This window comes from Barbus barbus, assembly GCF_936440315.1.
Source record: "Barbus barbus genome assembly, chromosome: 18".
In the NCBI taxonomy this organism is placed as follows: domain Eukaryota; kingdom Metazoa; phylum Chordata; class Actinopteri; order Cypriniformes; family Cyprinidae; genus Barbus; species Barbus barbus.
Window position 1 is genome coordinate 15935641 of NC_136746.1, and position 20284 is coordinate 15955924.

Here is a 20284-nt window from a genome sequence, read left to right on the forward strand (position 1 = left end):
TATGTATAGATAGATGCCGCATTAGCCGCTGTGGTTGCAGTTTCGCCATATTGGAAAGGTCAACATCAACCCGTAAGATTTTTTTTTTTTTTTTTTTTTTACAGTATTGGGTTTATCATAAACGCTGACTAGTTATGCATATTGTAATAAATATAAATGTCAACATAAAACACAGTATTAGGTAAACGCTATCTGTAAAAGATAACGAATGATCATAAACATGGTCCAGTTTATTTAAAGCTTCAGTTTTAAAGCAATAGAGAAAAATAAATCTAGCCGTTTATAAACATTAATACTATATTTACTACTAATTCATAATAAAAAAGAACCATTAAGTTATTGCTATCAGAATATATAAACAATATATTAAAACTGAATAATTGTTTACTTCCCTCAGGCAATGCATCTTATCGTGTTGACCTTTCCAAGATGGCGGCGCTACTGACCAGACCACTGCGACATCTACTTGTTAACATCTATAACAGAGATAGTCCATTGGAGTAGTAGCGCTTCACTTCCTCGAAAGTCAATGAATCACCGGGGGTCACATTTTTATTCCCATTTTATTTTAAAACACTCCAAATTCCACTTTTTTGTGACTTGAACAGTAATCGGCTTTGTGTTGAGTAAAGCCCGCAGATGTCGTGTAGCAGGTTTTTGTGACAGGGCGCTGCCGGTGAATGCGCTGGGCGTGTGTGAAGATAACGCAAAAAAGGGCTGGATGTGAAAACTGTCAGGAACAGATAATGTTCAGTAACCGTCGATTCCGGCTTGCAACAAGTCAGTCTTTCTAACGAGAGCCCAGTGCCATGCAGTATTTACAGCACCGCTCGACACACCGGTCATCTGACTTTATACAGTAAGTTTCGCCAGATAATGATTAGGTGAGACTCGTACACTTCGGTTTGGTCGCCGTCTTCTCCAGATGTGTGGGACAATGTTGCGAATGACACGATTTACTGTAGGGAAACTGCAGCAGTGTAACATTACCTGCTGTCGGTCAGATACACTTTATCATTTGTCTAATCGGACCTCAAGAACACCGTGGAAAAGGCAAGTGTGCAAGAACGGATCGTTTGATGTCCTTGTGATGCCTGTCTATAAGGGAAGGAGCATGTCCTGGCTCTCTTGTCTCAGAACTAGAGGGTTGTTTCTGCCCAAGAGAGTGTGGACACACTCCAGACACACGGTTACTTTCTATAGCACATCTACGGACTCCAAACCAACCGCAAAGTCTGTGGTAGATCAGGAGAGTAAAGAAACCTCAGAAGATGCCAAGAAGTTGCTGCAGCTGACGTATCCTCAGCGATGGAGACTGACAGGCAAGTCAAACTGTGCTCATGTTCTTTATTAAATATCATTGAATGAACGTGGTTGATTTGGACTGTTTTCTGAGATTAATCCGTATGTAGACAAACATTTACAAAGATGTATATCAAATATCATGCATATTAGATGGTAGCACTTTATAGCATAAAATATAAGATGCAATATAACATAATATTAGTCGCAAGTGTTTTTAAAATGAAACTAAAGAAAAAAAAGGAAAATTAAATAGCCATTTGTGCAGATGTACCTTGCAAATGACCTTCTGACGGTCCTCACAGCTGCCGTGGGGTTTTTGGTGATCTCCAGCTCTGTCACCATGTCTGCACCATATTTTCTGGGAAAAGTGATCGACACCATCTACACTAGCCCCCCAGAGGACTTCACCTCCTCCCTTACCTCCCTGTGTATCATGCTAACAGGGGTCTTCCTCTGCGGGGGCGCTGCAAATGCTGCTCGTGTCTACCTCATGGAAATCTCAGGTGAAGTCTTGACGCAGATTCTGTAAAACAAAGATGTTTCATAGTGCAGTACAGACTTGTTTTTGGGGGAATTTTGTGGTTTATACTACCTTTCAAAAGTTTTGGGGCAATGAGACTTATATTTTATGAATGTATATATGTATGTATTTATTTATTGAAAGAAATTAATACTTTTAATCAGCAAGGACGCATTAAATTAATAAAAAGTGACTGTAAAGACATTTATAATGTTACAGAAGACTTATTTCAAATAAATGCTGTTCTTTCCTCAGAATCCTGAAAAAAATTTATCTCAGTTTCCACAAAAATTAAGCAGCAGAACGGTTTTCAACACTGATAGTAAAAAAAAAAAAAATTCTTGAGCAGCTAATTGGGATATTAGAATGATTTCTGAAGGATTGTGTAACACTTAAGATAATTCAGCTTTGCCATCACAAGAATAAATTACTTTTTAAAATATATATAAAAAAGTTATTTTAAATTGTATTAATATTTCACAATAATACTGTAATACATTACTTATTTTGATCAAATAAATTTAGTCTTGGTGAGCATAAGAAACATCTTTCCTCTAATGGGGACCTCAAACTTTTACATATTTATTGATTGAATGTATTTGTTTTAGGTACGTAGGGTCTAGTTTAGTCTTCTTAAATCAATGAAGAATCATTCCATGTGATTCACTGTGTTGACCAGCATGAATTTCTGTGCTTGCTCTCTAATAAATCCTTTCGCTATTTTCACAGGGCAACAGATTGTGCGAAAGTTGCGCGAGTCCCTTTTCTCCTCGATTCTGAAGCAGGAGGTGGGATTCTTTGATAAGACCCGAACCGGTGAGCTCATTAACCGCCTTTCAGCAGACACGGCCATTGTCGGAAACTGCCTCACTGACAACCTGTCTGATGGGCTGCGTTCCCTCGCCCAGGCAGGGGCCGGAGTTGGCATGATGGTGAGATGCTTGTGATAGTTTGACATTTTAGCAGCTAATTCCCTTTATGAATGTCACATTTTAACCACATATTCTAAAGAGAAAATGCGAAAAGTGCTCATGCGAAACTAGCCACCACAATTCTGCTTATATAAAAATATCTGACTCTCATTACTTCCTGATCTGCTTCAAAAACAGAAGATACAGTGGGGTGCAGTTATTCTGATGTCAATACTCTGTGACTTCTTTTAATGGTTTCCTCATGGAACTTTTACAGTATATGTCATGTTTGAACTTTAGAATACATCTGCTCAGTGTTCATCATTGACTAATTCAGTTATTTATCTTTCTCTCTCTCTTCCTCAGTTATATGTGTCCCCTAATCTGGCAGCTTTTGTGCTAATGGTTGTTCCTCCTATTGCCTGCCTGGCTGTAATTTTCGGTAGATTCTTACGATCCATATCGAGACGCACACAGGATGCCTTGGCAGAGGCTACACAGGTAAGAGGTCATGTTTCCTTTTAATGGGGCATTTATTGCATGTTTTATTGCATATATGGAAGTAAGCCTTGGTCAGCAATCACTTGATTGCTAAATTCATTGTTCTATTGTAAGTGTAATGATGCCAAGTAGCCAAGGGATCCTTTTAATGTGTAGCTGCTCTGCATCTCCTAGTTGGCAGAAGAGAGGATCAGCAACATACGGACAGTCCGGGCTTTTGGAAAAGAGCTGACGGAGGTGCAGAAGTACTCGGAAAAGGTTGACCGAATTTTTGAACTGACTAAGAAAGAGGCAGTGCTTTCTGCTGGATTCTATGGAGTGGTGAGATAATTAATTGTGGTACAAATATTTAAGTTATATGCATAATTATGCATATGGGGGGTGTTGGTGGCGCAGTGGATAAGACACATGCCTTTGGTGTGAGAGACCCGGGTTCGAATCCACTGTGAGACACCAATGTGTCCCTGAGCAAGACACTTAACCCCTAGTTGCTCCAGAGGCGTGCGACCTCTGACATATATAGCAATTGTAAGTCGCTTTGGATAAAAGCGTCAGCTAAATGAATAAATGTAAATGTAATTATAAGTTATGCTTATCATAGTCAGTAAGTCAGTTTGATCATTTGTCTAGTACAGTAGCCCTCTACTTCTGTTCTGATGTTTTAATTTCTTTCACAGACAGGACTGAGTGGAAATATCATCATCCTGAGTGTGCTGTATAAGGGAGGTCTGTTGATGGCCAGTGAGGCCATGACTGTTGGGCAGCTCTCCTCTTTCCTAATGTATGCATTCTGGGTGGGCATCAGCATTGCAGGTGAGGATGTTATTCTATTCCAAGGTTTTTGTTTGTTTGTTTTTTAAGAAATTAATACTTTTATTCCGGAAGAATGCACTAAATAGATTTTTAAAAATACAGTAAAGACATTTATACTGTTACAAAATATTTCTTTTTCAAATAAATCCTGAAAAAATGTTTTGCAGTTTCCATAAAAATATTAAGCAGCACAATGTTGTCAATATTAGGGATGTCATGGTAATGTTCATACTGGTAAATAAACTTGCAATAAAACCGGTATTACTGGTAACGCCGGGCTTTGTTTTGCTTTCACTTTCGAATTTATTATCTTGGAGCCATGATTTACAAGAAACAATGATTGGTTGCTGTGCTTACTTTATATCTTTCACTTTAAATAACAATAAAACAGTACAATGACTACTAGCTTATGTCACACAAAAAAACGTTTATTAACAAAAACTAAGATGAGGCATGGCATACATCACATGCTGTATTATTTAATGACTAGTAAATTACACAAAGTTTTAAATTAGGAAACACTGTAGAACTAACCAAATAAAAAAGCCTCCCACAATGTAGCGTAACATCAGGTAAACAGTCAACGGGCTATTAAAAATGAAAAAAATAACTAAACTAAAGCTAAGGGCCAGATTTACTATCAGCTTGCGCCAGCACAAACCCTCATTTGGCATCAGTGTCAGGATTTACTAAAGACACGCAGTGGGAAATTAGCGCTGAAAAGGCATGGACACAGTTAGCGACTCACCTGATTGAATATGCATTTGTAAGAGTTTCCCTTTTGATCGGTAAATTTATGGGAGCAGAGTATTTAAATTAATCACGCAACGTGATTTACAAAGATATGCGCTTGTCAATTCACTGGTATTTGCGGCGTTATTTAACGCCCCAAAAAAGGCATGTCTTAAAGCAGGCGGTAATTTGTGCTGCTCTTGGTAGATTGCGCTGGTCATTATAGAAATGAGATGTTCCGTCTGTGTTGTTTAATGTGCGCATTGTCTGTAAATCACCCGCAGACTTTTCCCCTCCCATCGGAGCTTTTGTGGAATTGCGCTCTAATAATAATTTGCCCGGTTTAAGTCTGGCCCTAAAATTGGCTGTCGGTGACGGTGCTTGCATGTTTTTTTGCCAAGAAAACCAACAAGTTCACCTTCTCTGGTTTAAGAAGCGGTCTTTTAATATCAAAATATTGCCAAACAGGCACTTTTACATTTCACTTGGAAACCAAATCCTCCGCCATAGTCTCGTCAGTATTTGCAATGTTTTTGCCACGCACACCTTCGCATTCATGCGGATGTGGCAAGGATTAAATCAGGCTTTACTCTCTTCATGTGACAAGTGAAATTTGACTCCTGCTGCACTGTCCTGGTGCTCGTGCAGCATGAAGCGGAGCAGATGCTTTCAGTTTACAATTGTAGCATCCATTGTCCAACTGAATTAAACTGTTTTGATGTCCATTTAAAAAAAAAAAAAAAAAACAGTGGGGGTGGTACCAAGGTGGGCAAGGCGTAATCGGTGTACTGCCGAGCACCTGGTTGTACCAGTAACACCAACTACTGCAGCAGGTCTAATAAATATTGATAAGAAATGTTTCTTGAGCACCATGCTCAGCATAGTCAAATCATTTCTAAAGCCAGCGTAATAGCTGCTGAAAATTCTGCCTTGTCATCGCATTAATAAATTACATTTTAAAATATATCAAAACTGAAAAAAATGAGTAGTATAGAAAATGTTACTGTTTTACTGTATCAAATATTTTGTATTTTGAAGTATTGATCAAATCACAATAATACTGTTAATGTTAAAAAAAATTCAAACCACAAATACTTGATGGGCTGGTTTACATAGTACTCACTTAATTTAGTTTTTCTGGTCCCAAGGCACACTTCAGCACTTTTGTAGTCAGTGTGCATCATGATAATAGACAAAGAACAGACTTCTTTCAACACAGTTCTGGGATTTCCCAACAAAACCTCTTGTAGGGGTTAAGCATCTTGGGCCTTATTCATAGGTAGAAATATATTTAGCTCTAATTTTTGCCCTGTGTAGAAGTTTTTAAAGTACAACAACATCTTTTTGTCAATTAATTTAAGGTTTCAGCTCATTCTACTCGGGGTTGATGAAGGGGCTTGGTGCTGGTACTCGTCTATGGGAACTCAGGGACCGAAAGCCTGAATTTCCCATCAGTGGTAAATAGAATTTCCTTGTAAATAATACCCAAAATTCACATTACTTCATATGAAAAGCTGTTTAACTTTTAATATGTGAACGGCAGTACTGTAATTATCTTTTTGTTATTTTTTCTACTTAGAGGGGCTTGTGTTAAAACCAGAACAGTTAAAAGGAGAACTGGAGTTTCGTAATGTGTGTTTTGCTTACCCAACGAGGAAGGATTCCCCCATCTTCCAGGATCTAAGTCTGTCTGTGCCGGCGGGGTCAGTAATGGCAGTAGTGGGATCCAGTGGTTCAGGCAAATCCACACTGGTGTCACTGTTGCTCCGGCTCTATGATCCTGATTCAGGTAAGAACTGAAAGTAAGAATATTATAGAAAATGTTGATACTTTGTATATGAATAGCTAAGATATAAAAGCATTAAGAACATATAGATAAATGTGTAGTTTTGATTCAAATACAGGTGTGGTCACCTTTGATGGGCATGATATACGAGACTTGAATCCTTACTGGCTGAGGAGTCACATTGGTACTGTAAGCCAGGTAGGAAATGCCACCAGCAAAAAGAGAATTAGGCAATCTCCTGCTTCTATTTTATAAATTTCTGTGTGTAAATTTGTTTGTTGTAGGAGCCAGTTCTTTTCTCCTGCTCTATTGCGGAGAACATCGCTTATGGGGCTGCAGACCCAAGTCAGGTCACAGTAGAGGACATCTACAGGGCAGCAAAGATAGCCAACGCTCATGACTTCATCCAGGAATTCCCTAAAGGCTATGATACAGTGGTAGGAGAGAAGGGGGTCCTGCTGTCAGGTACAAACCTCTGATACTCCGGTGAAATTCATGTCTGCAACAGGACAAATTTGTCTGTTTAATTCATCAATTTATGCATAACTACACTGATTTTATTGAACAGGTGGACAAAAACAAAGAGTCGCTATAGCACGAGCCCTGCTCAAAGTAATCTGTCCTCTATAACATTTTACAGAATTTTAAATATTGGTTGCTTACCAAAGGAACACTAAATCCATCTTCTCATGCTTTTCACAGAATCCCAAGATACTGTTATTGGATGAAGCTACAAGGTGAGATGTTGTTTGAATACTTCAATTTATAAATTAATTTGTACTTAAAAATAGATTAACTGACAGATTAGATAGCATTTTTAAACTGTAGAGATCTTCTGAAATAATTTTCCAAATTCTTAAATGGGTCATTCTACCAAATAAGAACAAAAAAATGCTAGCAATGAGTAGCTGATGTCACTTTGGCTTTAATAATTTTTAAAATCTTTTTCTTATCTTTTTAGCCTGTCCCCACAGTTTCTCACTTTTTATTAGCGAATGCATTTTAATGAAAAGAAAATACATGGAAATAAAACCTAGATTTAATCTAGTCTTCATATGTATATATATATCATCTTTTAAAATAATCACATCTTTTAAAATAATACTTTAACTAAACCTCATATCTTTAGCTAAGTCTTTTTTTATGTTTGTCTATAATTATAATTATATAGTTAGCAATGTATTACTTTAAAAATGTCCTCAAGTTATACGTCAACAATCATCTTTGACCATTTCTAAAATAATTTCCAACACCCAAAAAAATCCTTTCAGATTCATAGAAGAACAAGATAAATCCTCCAGTTTAAAGGTGCCATAGAATGCATTGATACAATATTTTAAAATTGTTCTCTGATATCTACATAGAAGGTATGTGGCTTAGGTAAGGGCAAAAATTCTCTAGAAACGGTTTTACATGTCCATTTACAACCCTAGGATTTGTCCCTAGAATGAAATGGTCTGTTGTTACCTTATTTGGAAGGGTCATGAATAATAATGTTGAGCTCTGTTGTGATTGGCTGCTTCACAGCATGGCTCATTTCAGTAGCTCACACAGCAAACAGATCCCTACTGTCCGGCGTGAACGATGGAGAGATTAGGGATTAGAGATTATAGGTTTGAGTCTGTATCAGACGAAGATACAGATTTTGAGAGATTTTGCAAGAATGTTTAGCGTCCATGGTATGAACATGATCGCTGCGAGGCGCTGGTGGAGCGAACGGGGCTTGAGAGAGAGTTGTGAGTGACGGTGTGGACGCGGCACTTCCCCTCCCCAGACGAGAGCCAATCATGACTTTGTTTGAGCTATGAAAAATCTAAAAATATAAAAAGGGTGTTTCTGCAACTACGGGTACTTTTGACTCTCCAAAATAAAAATAAAAAATCAACCCCTGTGAACAAATGAGGATAATTAAGGGAACACAGGTGAATCAAATGTAACTCCATGGGAACAGGAACAACCAAATATGGGCATAATTAAACAAGGGAAAACTAGGTCAAGGAGCACATGGGAACAAAAACAAACACAAGACAGGTCTTTAATCCTGACAGCTGGGTGTTTATAGCCTAATAAATGTTCATAGTGAATGCCACTATAATTTGTGTTTGTTTTTTTTTACTTCACTATGAACATTTATTAGGCTATAAACACCCAGCTGTCAGGATTAAAGACCTGTCTTGTGTTTGTTTTTGTTCCCATGTGCTCCTTGACCTAGATAAAAAAAAAAATCAAAGCTTCATCTGTTATAAACATTATGCAGCCCCTCACTTGATGTAGCCCTTGAGTCAAAAAGTTTGCCCACCCCTGTTCTAGAGTAATGTCATGATGAGAATAACTATATAATAAGACTTGTCCTGGTCTCCGTTTCAGTGCTCTGGATGCAGAGAATGAGTTTCTGGTACAGGAGGCATTAGAGAGGCTGATGGACGGCCGTACCGTGTTGATCATAGCTCACCGTCTCTCCACCATCCAGAACGCCGATGCTGTGGCTGTGCTGGACCAGCACCGCGTGATGGAGATCGGCAGCCACGCCAAGCTCCTTTCCAAAGACCAGGGGCTCTTCCGCAAGCTTATGGAGAAGCAGGCCTTCCTGCAGGCTCAGCAGAAACAGGCGCTCTTCGAATAGAAGAAACGCAGTAATTGAAAGACAACAAAGAGAGCACAATTCATACATGTCTAAATGCTTTTCATGTATTTTATTGTGTTTTGAGCAATCCAAAATAAGACTCAAATGTAGCTATTTATTGTATTCTGCCAAGTAACTGTAAATCAGTTGTATACTGATCATTAATTACAATGGCAGAAAGAAGCATACATGCTGTGGACATGATTTAATACTCATCTGAGCTGCAAAAACACTGCTTTTTAAATTATTTTATGCTTTCATAGCCCATGAAAAACATTAATACATTTTAATGAAATAGCTTGAAGGGAATACAAGGTACAGGGTTGCTACGGCTACTATTACTTGTAATAGTCGTGGCCTAATGGTTAGAGAGTCGGACTCGTAATCGAAAGGTTGCGGGTTCGAGTCCCCGGCCGGCAGGGATTGTAGGTGGGGGGAGTGAATGTACAGCGCTCTCTCCACCCTCAATACCACGACTGAGGTGCCCTTGAGCAAGGCACCGGACCCCTAACTGCTCCCCGGGCGCTGCAGCATGGCTGCCCACTGCTCCGTGTGTGTGTGTGTGTGTGTGTGTGTGTGTGTGTGTGTGTTCACTACTCACTGCTGTGTGTGTGTGCACTTGGATGGGTTAAACGCAGAGCACCAATTTCGAGTATGGGTCACCATACTTGACAATACGTCACGACTTTACTTTTTTTTTTTTTACTTTAATAAATCATGTCAGTACTTTATTAAGGAACAGTTGATAATCAGTTTATTGAAGTGTACCTAGGGCCTTGTTCATGAAACATGAGCAGAATTAATTTCTGTGTAAACTGTACATAAAAACAAAAAAAAGTTCACTCTACATATATTTAATAAGTAATATGGATAAAGAAGGTTTTTTTGGGGGGGGGGGGGGGGGGGGGTGATTACAGAAACAATGGTACTTCTGTCCTTTCTTATCACCTTTGGAAATAACAGATGTCAATGTATCGTGCCTAGATCATAAACCGCAAAGCTTATACTGGGATGCAATCCAACTCCAAACCAGTCACAGTGCCACTGTTATTTGACAGTAATGAAGATACGGTTTTAGGAGCACCTGTATGAACAATTGTAGAAGAAAAAAAAAGATAGAGATTATTGTCTCTGTATTTGAGAACAGACACTATAACAGAGATATTTTAATGTAACTTTTACTTAACAGCCAATATATATTTGTATATGTACCCTTTGGATAAGATTAAATCTATTTAGAATTTTAGAAGATTTTAATATTTAGTCTGGTAAATTATTAGGTTTCAGATTGTGAAATGTATGTGTGTGTCTGTTGCTTATTTTCTATTGTTTTATCTGCACTCTTAATAAATTACCTTGAAACACTGATTTCTGAAAACACTGCACTGTCCACATGCCTGTCTTTGAGAACATATAATGAATTTAAGTAGCCAAAAGAGGGTGCTGTTGACAGTTGAAAATAAAATGACTATTGAGCTACTTTGGAAACCTAGAGTGACAGCAATAGTTAAATGAAGTGGTAAAATGGTCTCAAATTGGATCTATTATGGCAAAGTGCTATTACAACTATTATCTACAATCCATCTTCAAAATGGTTATAGTGACTTCATTGGTAGGAATTTTACTACACCTAAATAATAAAGTGGTTTGATTAATTGCCCTCAGTGTTCCTCTCTTAACTTCAGAAACTGAATCAGCTCTGATTAAGTTGAAGCAGGGAGATTGTAGCTCAGACTGTTGTTTTGTTTGCTGAAGCAGGAAGCTGCTTACCCCCAGTAACTGGCTAAAGGCTTCATTGACTCATTCAGCTCGACATAAGCTCTAGGGCCAACTATGGCAGGATATCTGCTTGCACTGAGCCTCTTTTGAGGAAAGCATGCAGAGCAGCCACACACCTCCCTGCACTGAAGGGGAGAAAGAATCATAATCAGCATTTTTTTCTTCTTTTTCAATAAAAATATCTAAGAGAAAGCAAAACAAAACGGCATATTTTCAGAGGATATAGACTACAGGGTTTAAAAAAAAAACTATTACGATGAAATTAAAATAAAGGCAATATTAAGTAAGCTTATATCAACACCATCCAATTCAATTGCTTAGAAAAGTGGCTGTAGTGGAGGTGAACAGATCGTGTGAACAGAAGTGTCTCAAATGTCTACAAAAGATCAGAGTCAGACCACCCTAGTCACTTATATTGACTTTGGCCGGGGAAGTGTTTTTATATCATTCGCGACAATGAGTCAGACAGTAATTCATTTACATGTAAAGTTTCACAACAATATAAATAAATAAACGTCTTACCTAGAATAACATTACTGTATTTTAATTATGAATTAAGACCGGATCTGCTTTACCAACACTGCGCAAACTACATGCGAATAATGCTATTAAATATTAGCTGTGCGCAAATTTCTAAACGTGCTATTTGACAACTGACAGAAATATACTACGAAGCACCATGTGGGAAAAGCCAAGTAGCAACATCAGTTCCGCCGCCACGCCATACAGTATACAGTTCACGCCGGGCCTGGAACGATGACTATCAAACCATAAAAGGACAGTCATGCTCCCTAGGAACCTGGAGACACGCCGCGTCACTGGGAAGTCACCCCTCGCTTACCCTGCAAGAGCCTAATATGGTTGAAGGATGGGGAAAACTTCAACTGAACATACAGATATCCTCCATAGTGCGCATGTGGACAAACACGAGGAGTATATAAGGTCTTCATGGGTCAGTCAGCAGTGACTGGATCCATCGGCGGTTGTGTTCTGCACTGAGCTTCATCACAGAAAGGTAAGACAACTGCATTAGACCCATGCGCTACTAGTGTAGTTACTGACTAACAACAGTTTTATTCAATGTAGGCCAACCTTTTCTGTTTGAAGACAAGAACATACAAGATATAAATAATAAGTTTGCAATAAGTTACAAGACGACCTAGAAATATTTTCATTAATTTATTTATTCATTATTGTATATTTTGATCTTGTCACTAGCAGTGTTGATAATTTGTATATTTAATGTGACAGCATTCAAGAACCATAAAATAAAAAACAATGTGTACTTCTATAAAATATTAGAATTGTTTTCATATTTCTAAGAGATCTAGTTATTTATGACAAAATGTTACCTTAAAATATTACTTTCTCACTACACTACCTTGCTCAGTGGTTATTGAATTGGATTTATTGGTTGCAATATGCACAGATTTATCTTTGTTGTACACTGTAAAAAAAAAAAGTCAATCAAACTTTCATTTTAATTGCTGCCTTAAATTAAACAAAACTGTTAGTGCGGTCATCATTACACTTTGAATAAAATAAAGTTAAAAACTTTGATTCATAAAATGAGTCATGAAACTGACTCAAAACTTATGGAATACAGTTCAAAGGACAGAAAATATGACTGTATACTGTTTAATGGATTCAAATAAAGATGTTATAATGATTAAATAATTTTTTCAGTGTATAAACTGAGTGCATTGCTGTAGAATCACTTAATTCAGTTTATCTTTTTGCATAAAGCGGCAGCTAATATTTATCAATGTTTAGCCTGATCTCATTAGAAAACATAACTATTTTACAAGGTAGAGATTTTGCATGACTTTGTAAGAATTCATATGATGTGATTCTTACGTAAACATAAGATTTTTAGAAATAAAGCATGGCAGTCAACCCCTAAATCTAAGATCATACTAAGATGTGTGAATGAGATTGTACGAATTCATAAAATTAGCCACCAATTCACTAACACATAAAATAGTTAGAAACTGCCATGTGCTGATATGTTCCTCATTAGACTACATCAAGATGTGTGACGACGACGAGACTACTGCCCTTGTGTGCGACAACGGTTCAGGCCTGGTCAAGGCTGGCTTTGCCGGTGATGACGCCCCCAGAGCTGTCTTCCCCTCCATCGTTGGTCGCCCCCGTCACCAGGTTTGTTCAGCTGCATTTTGTCCTTTGTAAATATCATTCACATGGATAATCTTAAGATACTGCAACATTTAAATACTGTGACATTAAAATTACCCTTTTTCTTTTTCCAGGGTGTCATGGTGGGTATGGGTCAGAAGGACTCATACGTAGGAGATGAAGCTCAAAGCAAGAGGGGTATCCTCACTTTGAAGTACCCCATCGAGCACGGCATCATTACCAACTGGGACGATATGGAGAAGATCTGGCACCACACCTTCTATAACGAACTCCGCGTCGCCCCTGAGGAGCACCCAACTCTGCTGACTGAGGCCCCTCTTAACCCCAAGGCTAACCGTGAGAAGATGACCCAGATCATGTTTGAGACCTTCAACGTCCCAGCCATGTATGTGGCCATTCAGGCTGTGCTGTCCCTTTATGCTTCTGGCCGTACCACGGGTGAGACAATCATATTAAATTACAAAAAATTTTATTGTACAGGTCCTTCTCAAAAAATTTGCATATTGTGATAAAGTTCATTATTTTCTGTAATGTACTGATAAACATTAGACTTTCATATATTTTAGATTCATTACAACACAACTGAAGTAGTTCAAGCCTTTTATTGTTTTAATATTGATGATTTTGGCATACAGCTCATGAAAACCCTAAAAAAGCTCAAAAAATTAGCATATTTCATCCGACCAATAAAAGAAAAGTGTTTTTAATACAAAAAAAAAAAAGTCAACCTTCAAATAATTATGTTCAGTTATGCACTCAATACTTGGTCGGGAATCCTTTTGCAGAAATGACTGCTTCAATGCGGCGTGGCATGGAGGCAATCAGCCTGTGGCACTGCTGAGGTGTTATGGAGGCCCAGGATGCTTCGATAGCGGCCTTAAGCTCATCCAGAGTGTTGGGTCTTGCGTCTCTCAACTTTCTCTTCACAATATCCCACAGATTCTCTATGGGGTTCAGGTCAGGAGAGTTGGCAGGCCAATTGAGCACAGTAATACCATGGTCAGTAAACCATTTACCAGTGGTTTTGGCACTGTGAGCAGGTGCCAGGTCGTGCTGAAAAATGAAATCTTCATCTCCATAAAGCTTTTCAGCAGATGGAAGCATGAAGTGCTCCAAAATCTCCTGATAGCTAGCTGCATTGACCCTGCCCTTGATAAAACACAGTGGACCAACACCAGCATCACTGACTGTGGGTACTTGACACTGGAATTCAGGCATTTTGGCATTTCCCTCTCCCCAGTCTTCCTCCAGACTCTGGCACCTTGATTTCCGAATGACATGCAAAATTTGCTTTCATCCGAAAAAAGTACTTTGGACCACTGAGCAACAATCCAGTGCTGCTTCTCTGTAGCCCAGGTCAGGCGCTTCTGCCGCTGTTTCTGGTTCAAAAGTGGCTTGACCTGGGGAATGCGGCACCTGTAGCCCATTTCCTGCACACGCCTGTACACGGTGGCTCTGGATGTTTCTACTCCAGACTCAGTCCACTGCTTCCGCAGGTCCCCCAAGGTCTGGAATCGGTCCTTCTCCACAATCTTCCTCAGGGTCCGGTCACCTCTTCTCGTTGTGCTGCGTTTTCTGCCACACTTTTTCCTTCCCACAGACTTCCCACTGAGGTGCCTTGATACAGCACTCTGGGAACAGCCTATTCGTTCAGAAATTTCTTTCTGTGTCTTACCCTCTTGCTTGAGGGTGTCAATGATGGCCTTCTGGACAGCATTCAGGTCGGCAGTCTTACCCATGGTTGCGGTTTTGAGTAATGAACCAGGCTGGGAGTTTTTAAAAGCCTCAGGAATCTTTTGCAGGTGTTTAGAGTTAATTAGTTGATTCAGATGATTAGGTTAATAGCTCGTTTAGAGAACCTTTTCATGATATGCTAATTTTTTGAGATAGGAATTTTGGGTTTTCATGAGCTGTATGCCAAAACCATCAATATTAAAACAATAAAAGGCTTGAACTACTTCAGTTGTGTTGTAATGAATCGAAAATATATGAAAGTCTAATGTTTATCAGTACATTACAGAAAATAATGAACTTTATCACAATATGCAAATTTTTTGAGAAGGACCTGTATATAGCGAAATGTGCTGTTTTTTTCTGACCCGTTTTTTCACTATATTTCAGGTATTGTGCTGGACTCTGGTGATGGTGTGTCCCACAATGTCCCCATCTATGAGGGTTACGCTCTGCCCCATGCTATCATGCGTCTGGATCTGGCCGGTCGCGATCTGACTGACTACCTCATGAAGATCCTGACCGAGCGTGGTTATTCTTTCGTCACAACTGGTGAGAAATTGCAGTTTTACAATTTAACAGTTATTTCTGTCTTGTTTTCTTCTGTTTATCACAACAAATCAGATTTTTTTTTTTTTTTAGATGTGTATAGAATTTTAATATAAACCTATTATCCATTACCATCGGTAATATAACATTTTCATGATATTATTATCACAGGCATATATTGGATTATTATGGTGCATCCATTTGTTATTTGTTCTGTCGTTAGTATGTTAGAAACAACTGACTTAATTAAAACTCTGTTTCTAGCTGAGCGTGAGATTGTCCGTGACATCAAGGAGAAGCTGTGCTATGTGGCTCTGGACTTTGAGAATGAGATGGCCACTGCTGCCTCTTCCTCTTCCTTGGAAAAGAGCTACGAGTTACCTGACGGCCAGGTCATCACCATTGGTAACGAGCGTTTCCGTTGCCCAGAGACCCTCTTCCAGCCTTCTTTCATTGGTGTGTGTAAAGACAAATGCTATTCAAAAAAAAGGCTTCATTTTCAATACAGCTTTTAGTTTTATTAATAAAGTGTTTCTAAACAGGTATGGAGTCTGCTGGAATCCATGAGACCGCATACAACAGCATCATGAAGTGCGACATTGACATCAGGAAGGACCTGTATGCCAACAATGTCTTGTCAGGTGGTACCACCATGTACCCAGGTATTGCTGACCGTATGCAGAAGGAGATCACTGCTCTGGCCCCCAGCACAATGAAGATCAAGGTAATGCATCTGTGGTTATCCTTTAACATGGTCCTGTTCCCAACAATGCATCACTAACCTGTTCACGTGTCTCTTTACTCTGACAGATCATTGCCCCACCTGAGCGTAAATACTCAGTATGGATCGGTGGCTCCATCTTGGCATCCCTGTCCACCTTCCAGCAGATGTGGATCACCAAGCAGGAATACGATGAGGCAGGCCCCAGCATTGTCCACCGCAAGTGCTTCTAAATCCATCATCTGCATCTATTTGCTGTGGAATACGCAATAATGGAGAATACATTCATCGTTATGGGACAGCTTTGGTACAGATTTATTTTGTACCCATGTGTTACTCGATGAACATACCTTGGATTACCATGCAGGAACACGAAGAGGCAGGCCCCAGCATTGTCCAAACAGACACAATCAAGATCCAGAAGACCATTATACCATGTTATCTATCACAAGACTGTAATCTGTACATAAATAATCATTAATTTATTAAAATCCATTATTTGGTATTTGGTTTTTGAGCCGTGATTTGTGTTAATAAATTGTTTGACTTGAAACTGCAGACTTGAGACTAGCGATTGAGATCTTAGCAGAGACTGCTTAGTGTACAAAGCTTAGTGCACAAGTTTTCAAAAATTCAAGTCATCAGATGGTCACACATTGTCATTCAACCCTTCCAAAATTCCTGAAAACAGTGAAAGTTGACCTCCATCTGACCTCACTGCAATGTAGTACATTTGCTTCCGGGAAAACCAGGGTGGGATCCTGATCAATTGAATAGAATAAATAAACTATAATAATAAACAAGTTATTTAAAATGATCAAAGAGTCAAAGGTGACTCTTTGAGGTGGTTTTAAATAACTTATTTTAGATTTGTGAAAACGGGTTTTGGTCAGATCTGGTTTAGCCATGTGAGTGGGTGATAAGCAGTGTTGAGGAGTAACTAGTTACATGAAACGAAATTACAATTTAATTACAAAATAAATGTAATCTGTTACAGTTACTGAGAAAAAAAATGTGTAATTAAATGACAGTTACTTATGAAAATTATAACGATTACAAAGGGGGTTACATGAATATTTTCACACACACATACAGATTTGATTTCTTTCCTAAATTGCATTAACTTCTCTAAAATAGAACACCCCAATGTTTCAGAAATTTAGGACATAGAGTAGGACATATGCTTATACGATAGCCTAACTGTTTTGTTTCCTATTTGGGTTTACCTATATGCTTCATTTTTTAAGATTAACAATGCATTCCAATGCATTGTTAGATGCCAGTGTTTTCTGTTGTATCAATGCAAGTACTCCGTTTAAAGTACAGTATCATAACTATTAAACTGTATCTTACGAATTTAAATCTGTATTAAACCTCAGAATGATCTCAAGGTAAAATGAGGTGCTAAAGATTTTGTGGTGGCTGTGCTTTAAAATTAAATGATTATAATCTTAATTCAAGAGATGAAGTATTCTGAAAGTCTGACACGACTAATCAGTGTTGAGTACTACTGTAAGGTTAACCCTGCCTGAGCAATACTGCAAAAGCACCATAGATAGATAGATAGATAGATAGATAGATAGATAGATAGATAGATAGATAGATAGATAGATAGATAGATAGATAGATATCTCCTAGGGGATGTCAAGCTTTAACTGTTGACAACACCTGTTGATGTCTTCTTGTGATTTCGGGCACCTATGAGGTTCCATTTGTGCCTAAATTGCCAATTCACACCGCACAGACAAACGCCAACAAACAAGTTGGCTCAAATTGGCTGTTGGATTTAGAATCTAATGAAAAATAACTGACATGTTCACACTGCACCAACAGACACAGACCAACTCTATATCTATAAGCATGTTCAGTCGGGTGAAAACAAACTCCAACCAACGCCAACAGGGGTAACACACTGATCCAACAAACTAGTTTGTTGGCGTTTATCTGTGCGGTGTGAATTGGCCTTAAAATGAGTCTACTGCTTTGTACTATATATATTTGTCTTCGTCTAGTCATTGCCTACTTGTTCAGGTAAATCAGTATATGTTGGCGTGTATGTTGTCTGTTGACGTCACCTTAATCTGTCGCCCTGCCTGCTTTTTCTCTGTTGTTTTTACTGTCGTACTTATTGTCGTTTTGTTCTGTCATCATAACCTTCATCAGCACGGTAAAGTTAGTTTCAAATTTCATATTCGACTAGGCTGCTTTAGGGACCGTCTGCAAATTTACCTCACAGTAGTCCAACAATTCATTCAAATTAATGTTTACAGGACAATAGTAAATGCCTAGTGGGCAAACTGACTAAATATATTTTGCCAATATCTCGCCTTAGACAATACTTACAACATCTCCCTTGCTATCTTTACAGTACACAAATATTTTCATGAAACAATTTAGGCTACTGTATTTTTTTTCTTCATGCTACAAAGGTTGTAGAAGACTGACTTATTACAGGTGAAATTTTGCTAATAACTGCTTAACTGGACATACAGTGCACAAATATGTTTAGAAAAAACTACTGTAATTCACCAAAAAGGCCAAAGGTTGTAGTATGTACCTAGTTACAAAACTTACTACAGGTGAGAGTTTGCCAATATCTCCCTTACTGTATGTACAGTGCACAAATATTTTTTTAATGAAAATAATTGTGTACTGTACATGTATTGCCAAAATCTCACGTCAGTCTTGTATCTAGGAACATACTACAACCTTTGGAACATGAAAAAGCCTTTTTGGTGAATTACAGTTTAGTTTTTAACATATGTGCACTGTACGTCCAGTAAAGCAAGTATTGGCAAAAGTTCACCTGTAATAAGTCAGTCTTCTACAACCTTTGTAACATGAAGAAAAAAAATACAGTAGCCTAAATTTTTTAAAGATGACATTATGGACGACAGAATAAGATGCAATTAGGACGACAGGAAAAACAACAGAGAAAAAACAGGCAGGACGACAGATTAAGGTGACGTCAACAGACAACATACACGCCAACATGATTTACCTGAACAAGTAGGCAATGACTGTAGACGAAGACAAATATACAGGTGCTGGTCATAAAATTAGAATATCATGAAAAAGTTGATTTATTTCAGTAATACCATTCAAAAAGTGAAACTTGTATATTAGATTCATTCATTACACACAGACTGATATATTTTAAATGTTAATTTCCTTTAATTTTGATGATTATAACTGACAACTAATGAAAGTCCCAAATTCAGCATCTCAGAAAATTAGAATATCAATTAAGACCAATGCAAAAAAAATGATTTTTAGAAATGTTGGCCAACTGAAAAGTATGAACATGAAAAGTATGAGCATGTACAGCATTCAATATTTAGTTGGGGCTCCTTTGGCCTGGATTACTGCAGCAATGCGGCGTGGCATGGAGTCGATCAGTCTGTGGCACTGCTCAGGTGTTATGAGAGCCCATGTTGCTCTGATAGTGGCCTTCAGCTGTTCTGAATTGTTGGGTCTGGCGTATTGCATCTTCCTCTTCACAAGGTTAAGGTCAAGGTCAGGCGAGTTTGCTGGCCAATCAAGAACAGGGAGACCATGGTCCTTAAACCAGGTACTGGTAGCTTTGGCAGTGTGTGCAGGTGCCAAGTCCTGTTGGAAAATGAAATCTGCATCTCCATAAAGTTGGTCGGCAGCAGGAAGCATGAAGTGCTCTAAAACTTCCTGGTACACGTCTGCGTTGACCTTGGACCTCAGAAAACACAATGGACCAACACCAGCAAATGACATGGCACCCCAAACCATCAATGACTGTGGAAACTTTACACTGGACCTCAAGCAACGTGGATTATGTGCCTCTCCTCTCTTCCTCCAGACTCTGGGACATTGATTTCCAAAGGAAATGCAAAATTTACTTTCATCAGAGAACATAACTTTGGACCACTCAGCAGCAGTCCAGTCAAGACGCTTCTGACGCTGTCTCTTGTTCAAGAGTGGCTTGACACAAGGAATGCGACAGCTGAAACCCATGTCTTGCATACGTCTGTGCGTGGTGGTTCTTGAAGCAGTCCACTCTTTGTGAATCTCCCCCACATTTTTGAAATTTTTTTTTTCCGCAATCCTCTCCAGGGTGCGGTTATCCTTATTGCTTGTACACTTTTTTCTACCACATCTTGTCCTTCCCTTCGCCCCTCTATTA

General features: G+C 38.6%; 2 protein-coding genes across 3 annotated transcripts; both read left to right on the forward strand.

The window, feature by feature from the left end:
- The first annotated feature begins 106 nt into the window (after nucleotides 1–106).
- On the forward strand, nucleotides 107–10565 carry LOC306884346 (ATP-binding cassette sub-family B member 10, mitochondrial-like). Its single transcript, XM_079440130.1, has 13 exons — nucleotides 107–1322; nucleotides 1608–1808; nucleotides 2555–2757; nucleotides 3103–3237; nucleotides 3412–3558; nucleotides 3915–4050; nucleotides 6144–6239; nucleotides 6362–6571; nucleotides 6687–6766; nucleotides 6853–7033; nucleotides 7137–7180; nucleotides 7271–7305; nucleotides 8936–10565. The coding sequence occupies exons 1-13, from the start codon at nucleotides 926–928 to the stop codon at nucleotides 9189–9191; spliced, it is 2121 nt and encodes a 706-aa protein (XP_079296256.1). The 5' UTR covers nucleotides 107–925; the 3' UTR covers nucleotides 9192–10565.
- A 1206-nt stretch (nucleotides 10566–11771) lies between these two features.
- LOC306884358 (actin, alpha skeletal muscle 2-like) lies at nucleotides 11772–17581 on the forward strand. Of its 2 annotated transcripts, none has more exons than XM_079440148.1 (7): nucleotides 11772–11985; nucleotides 12991–13130; nucleotides 13241–13565; nucleotides 15249–15410; nucleotides 15672–15863; nucleotides 15950–16131; nucleotides 16218–17581. In XM_079440148.1, the coding sequence occupies exons 2-7, from the start codon at nucleotides 13002–13004 to the stop codon at nucleotides 16359–16361; spliced, it is 1134 nt and encodes a 377-aa protein (XP_079296274.1). In that variant the 5' UTR covers nucleotides 11772–11985; nucleotides 12991–13001; the 3' UTR covers nucleotides 16362–17581. The 2 variants fall into 2 exon arrangements, with proteins under 2 accessions (XP_079296274.1, XP_079296275.1); XM_079440149.1 differs by having other exon boundaries at nucleotides 11878–11985; nucleotides 15672–15812; nucleotides 16218–17575.
- The last annotated feature ends 2703 nt before the right edge of the window (nucleotides 17582–20284 follow it).

What these genes read in the sequence shown, in the direction of transcription:
- LOC306884358 (XM_079440148.1), top strand. Translation starts at nt 13,002, where the DNA reads ATGTGTGACGACGACGAGACTACTGCCCTTGTGTGCGACAACGGTTCA. An exon ending in TGCTTCTGGCCGTACCACGG is followed by an intron (nt 13,566 to 15,248) that starts GTGAGACAATCA and finishes ACTATATTTCAG; the next exon opens with GTATTGTGCTGGACTCTGGT. An exon ending in CCAGCACAATGAAGATCAAG is followed by an intron (nt 16,132 to 16,217) that starts GTAATGCATCTG and finishes TTACTCTGACAG; the next exon opens with ATCATTGCCCCACCTGAGCG.
- LOC306884346 (XM_079440130.1), top strand. Translation starts at nt 926, where the DNA reads ATGTGTGGGACAATGTTGCGAATGACACGATTTACTGTAGGGAAACTG. An exon ending in CTGCTGGATTCTATGGAGTG is followed by an intron (nt 3,559 to 3,914) that starts GTGAGATAATTA and finishes TTTCTTTCACAG; the next exon opens with ACAGGACTGAGTGGAAATAT. An exon ending in GCTCTATGATCCTGATTCAG is followed by an intron (nt 6,572 to 6,686) that starts GTAAGAACTGAA and finishes ATTCAAATACAG; the next exon opens with GTGTGGTCACCTTTGATGGG.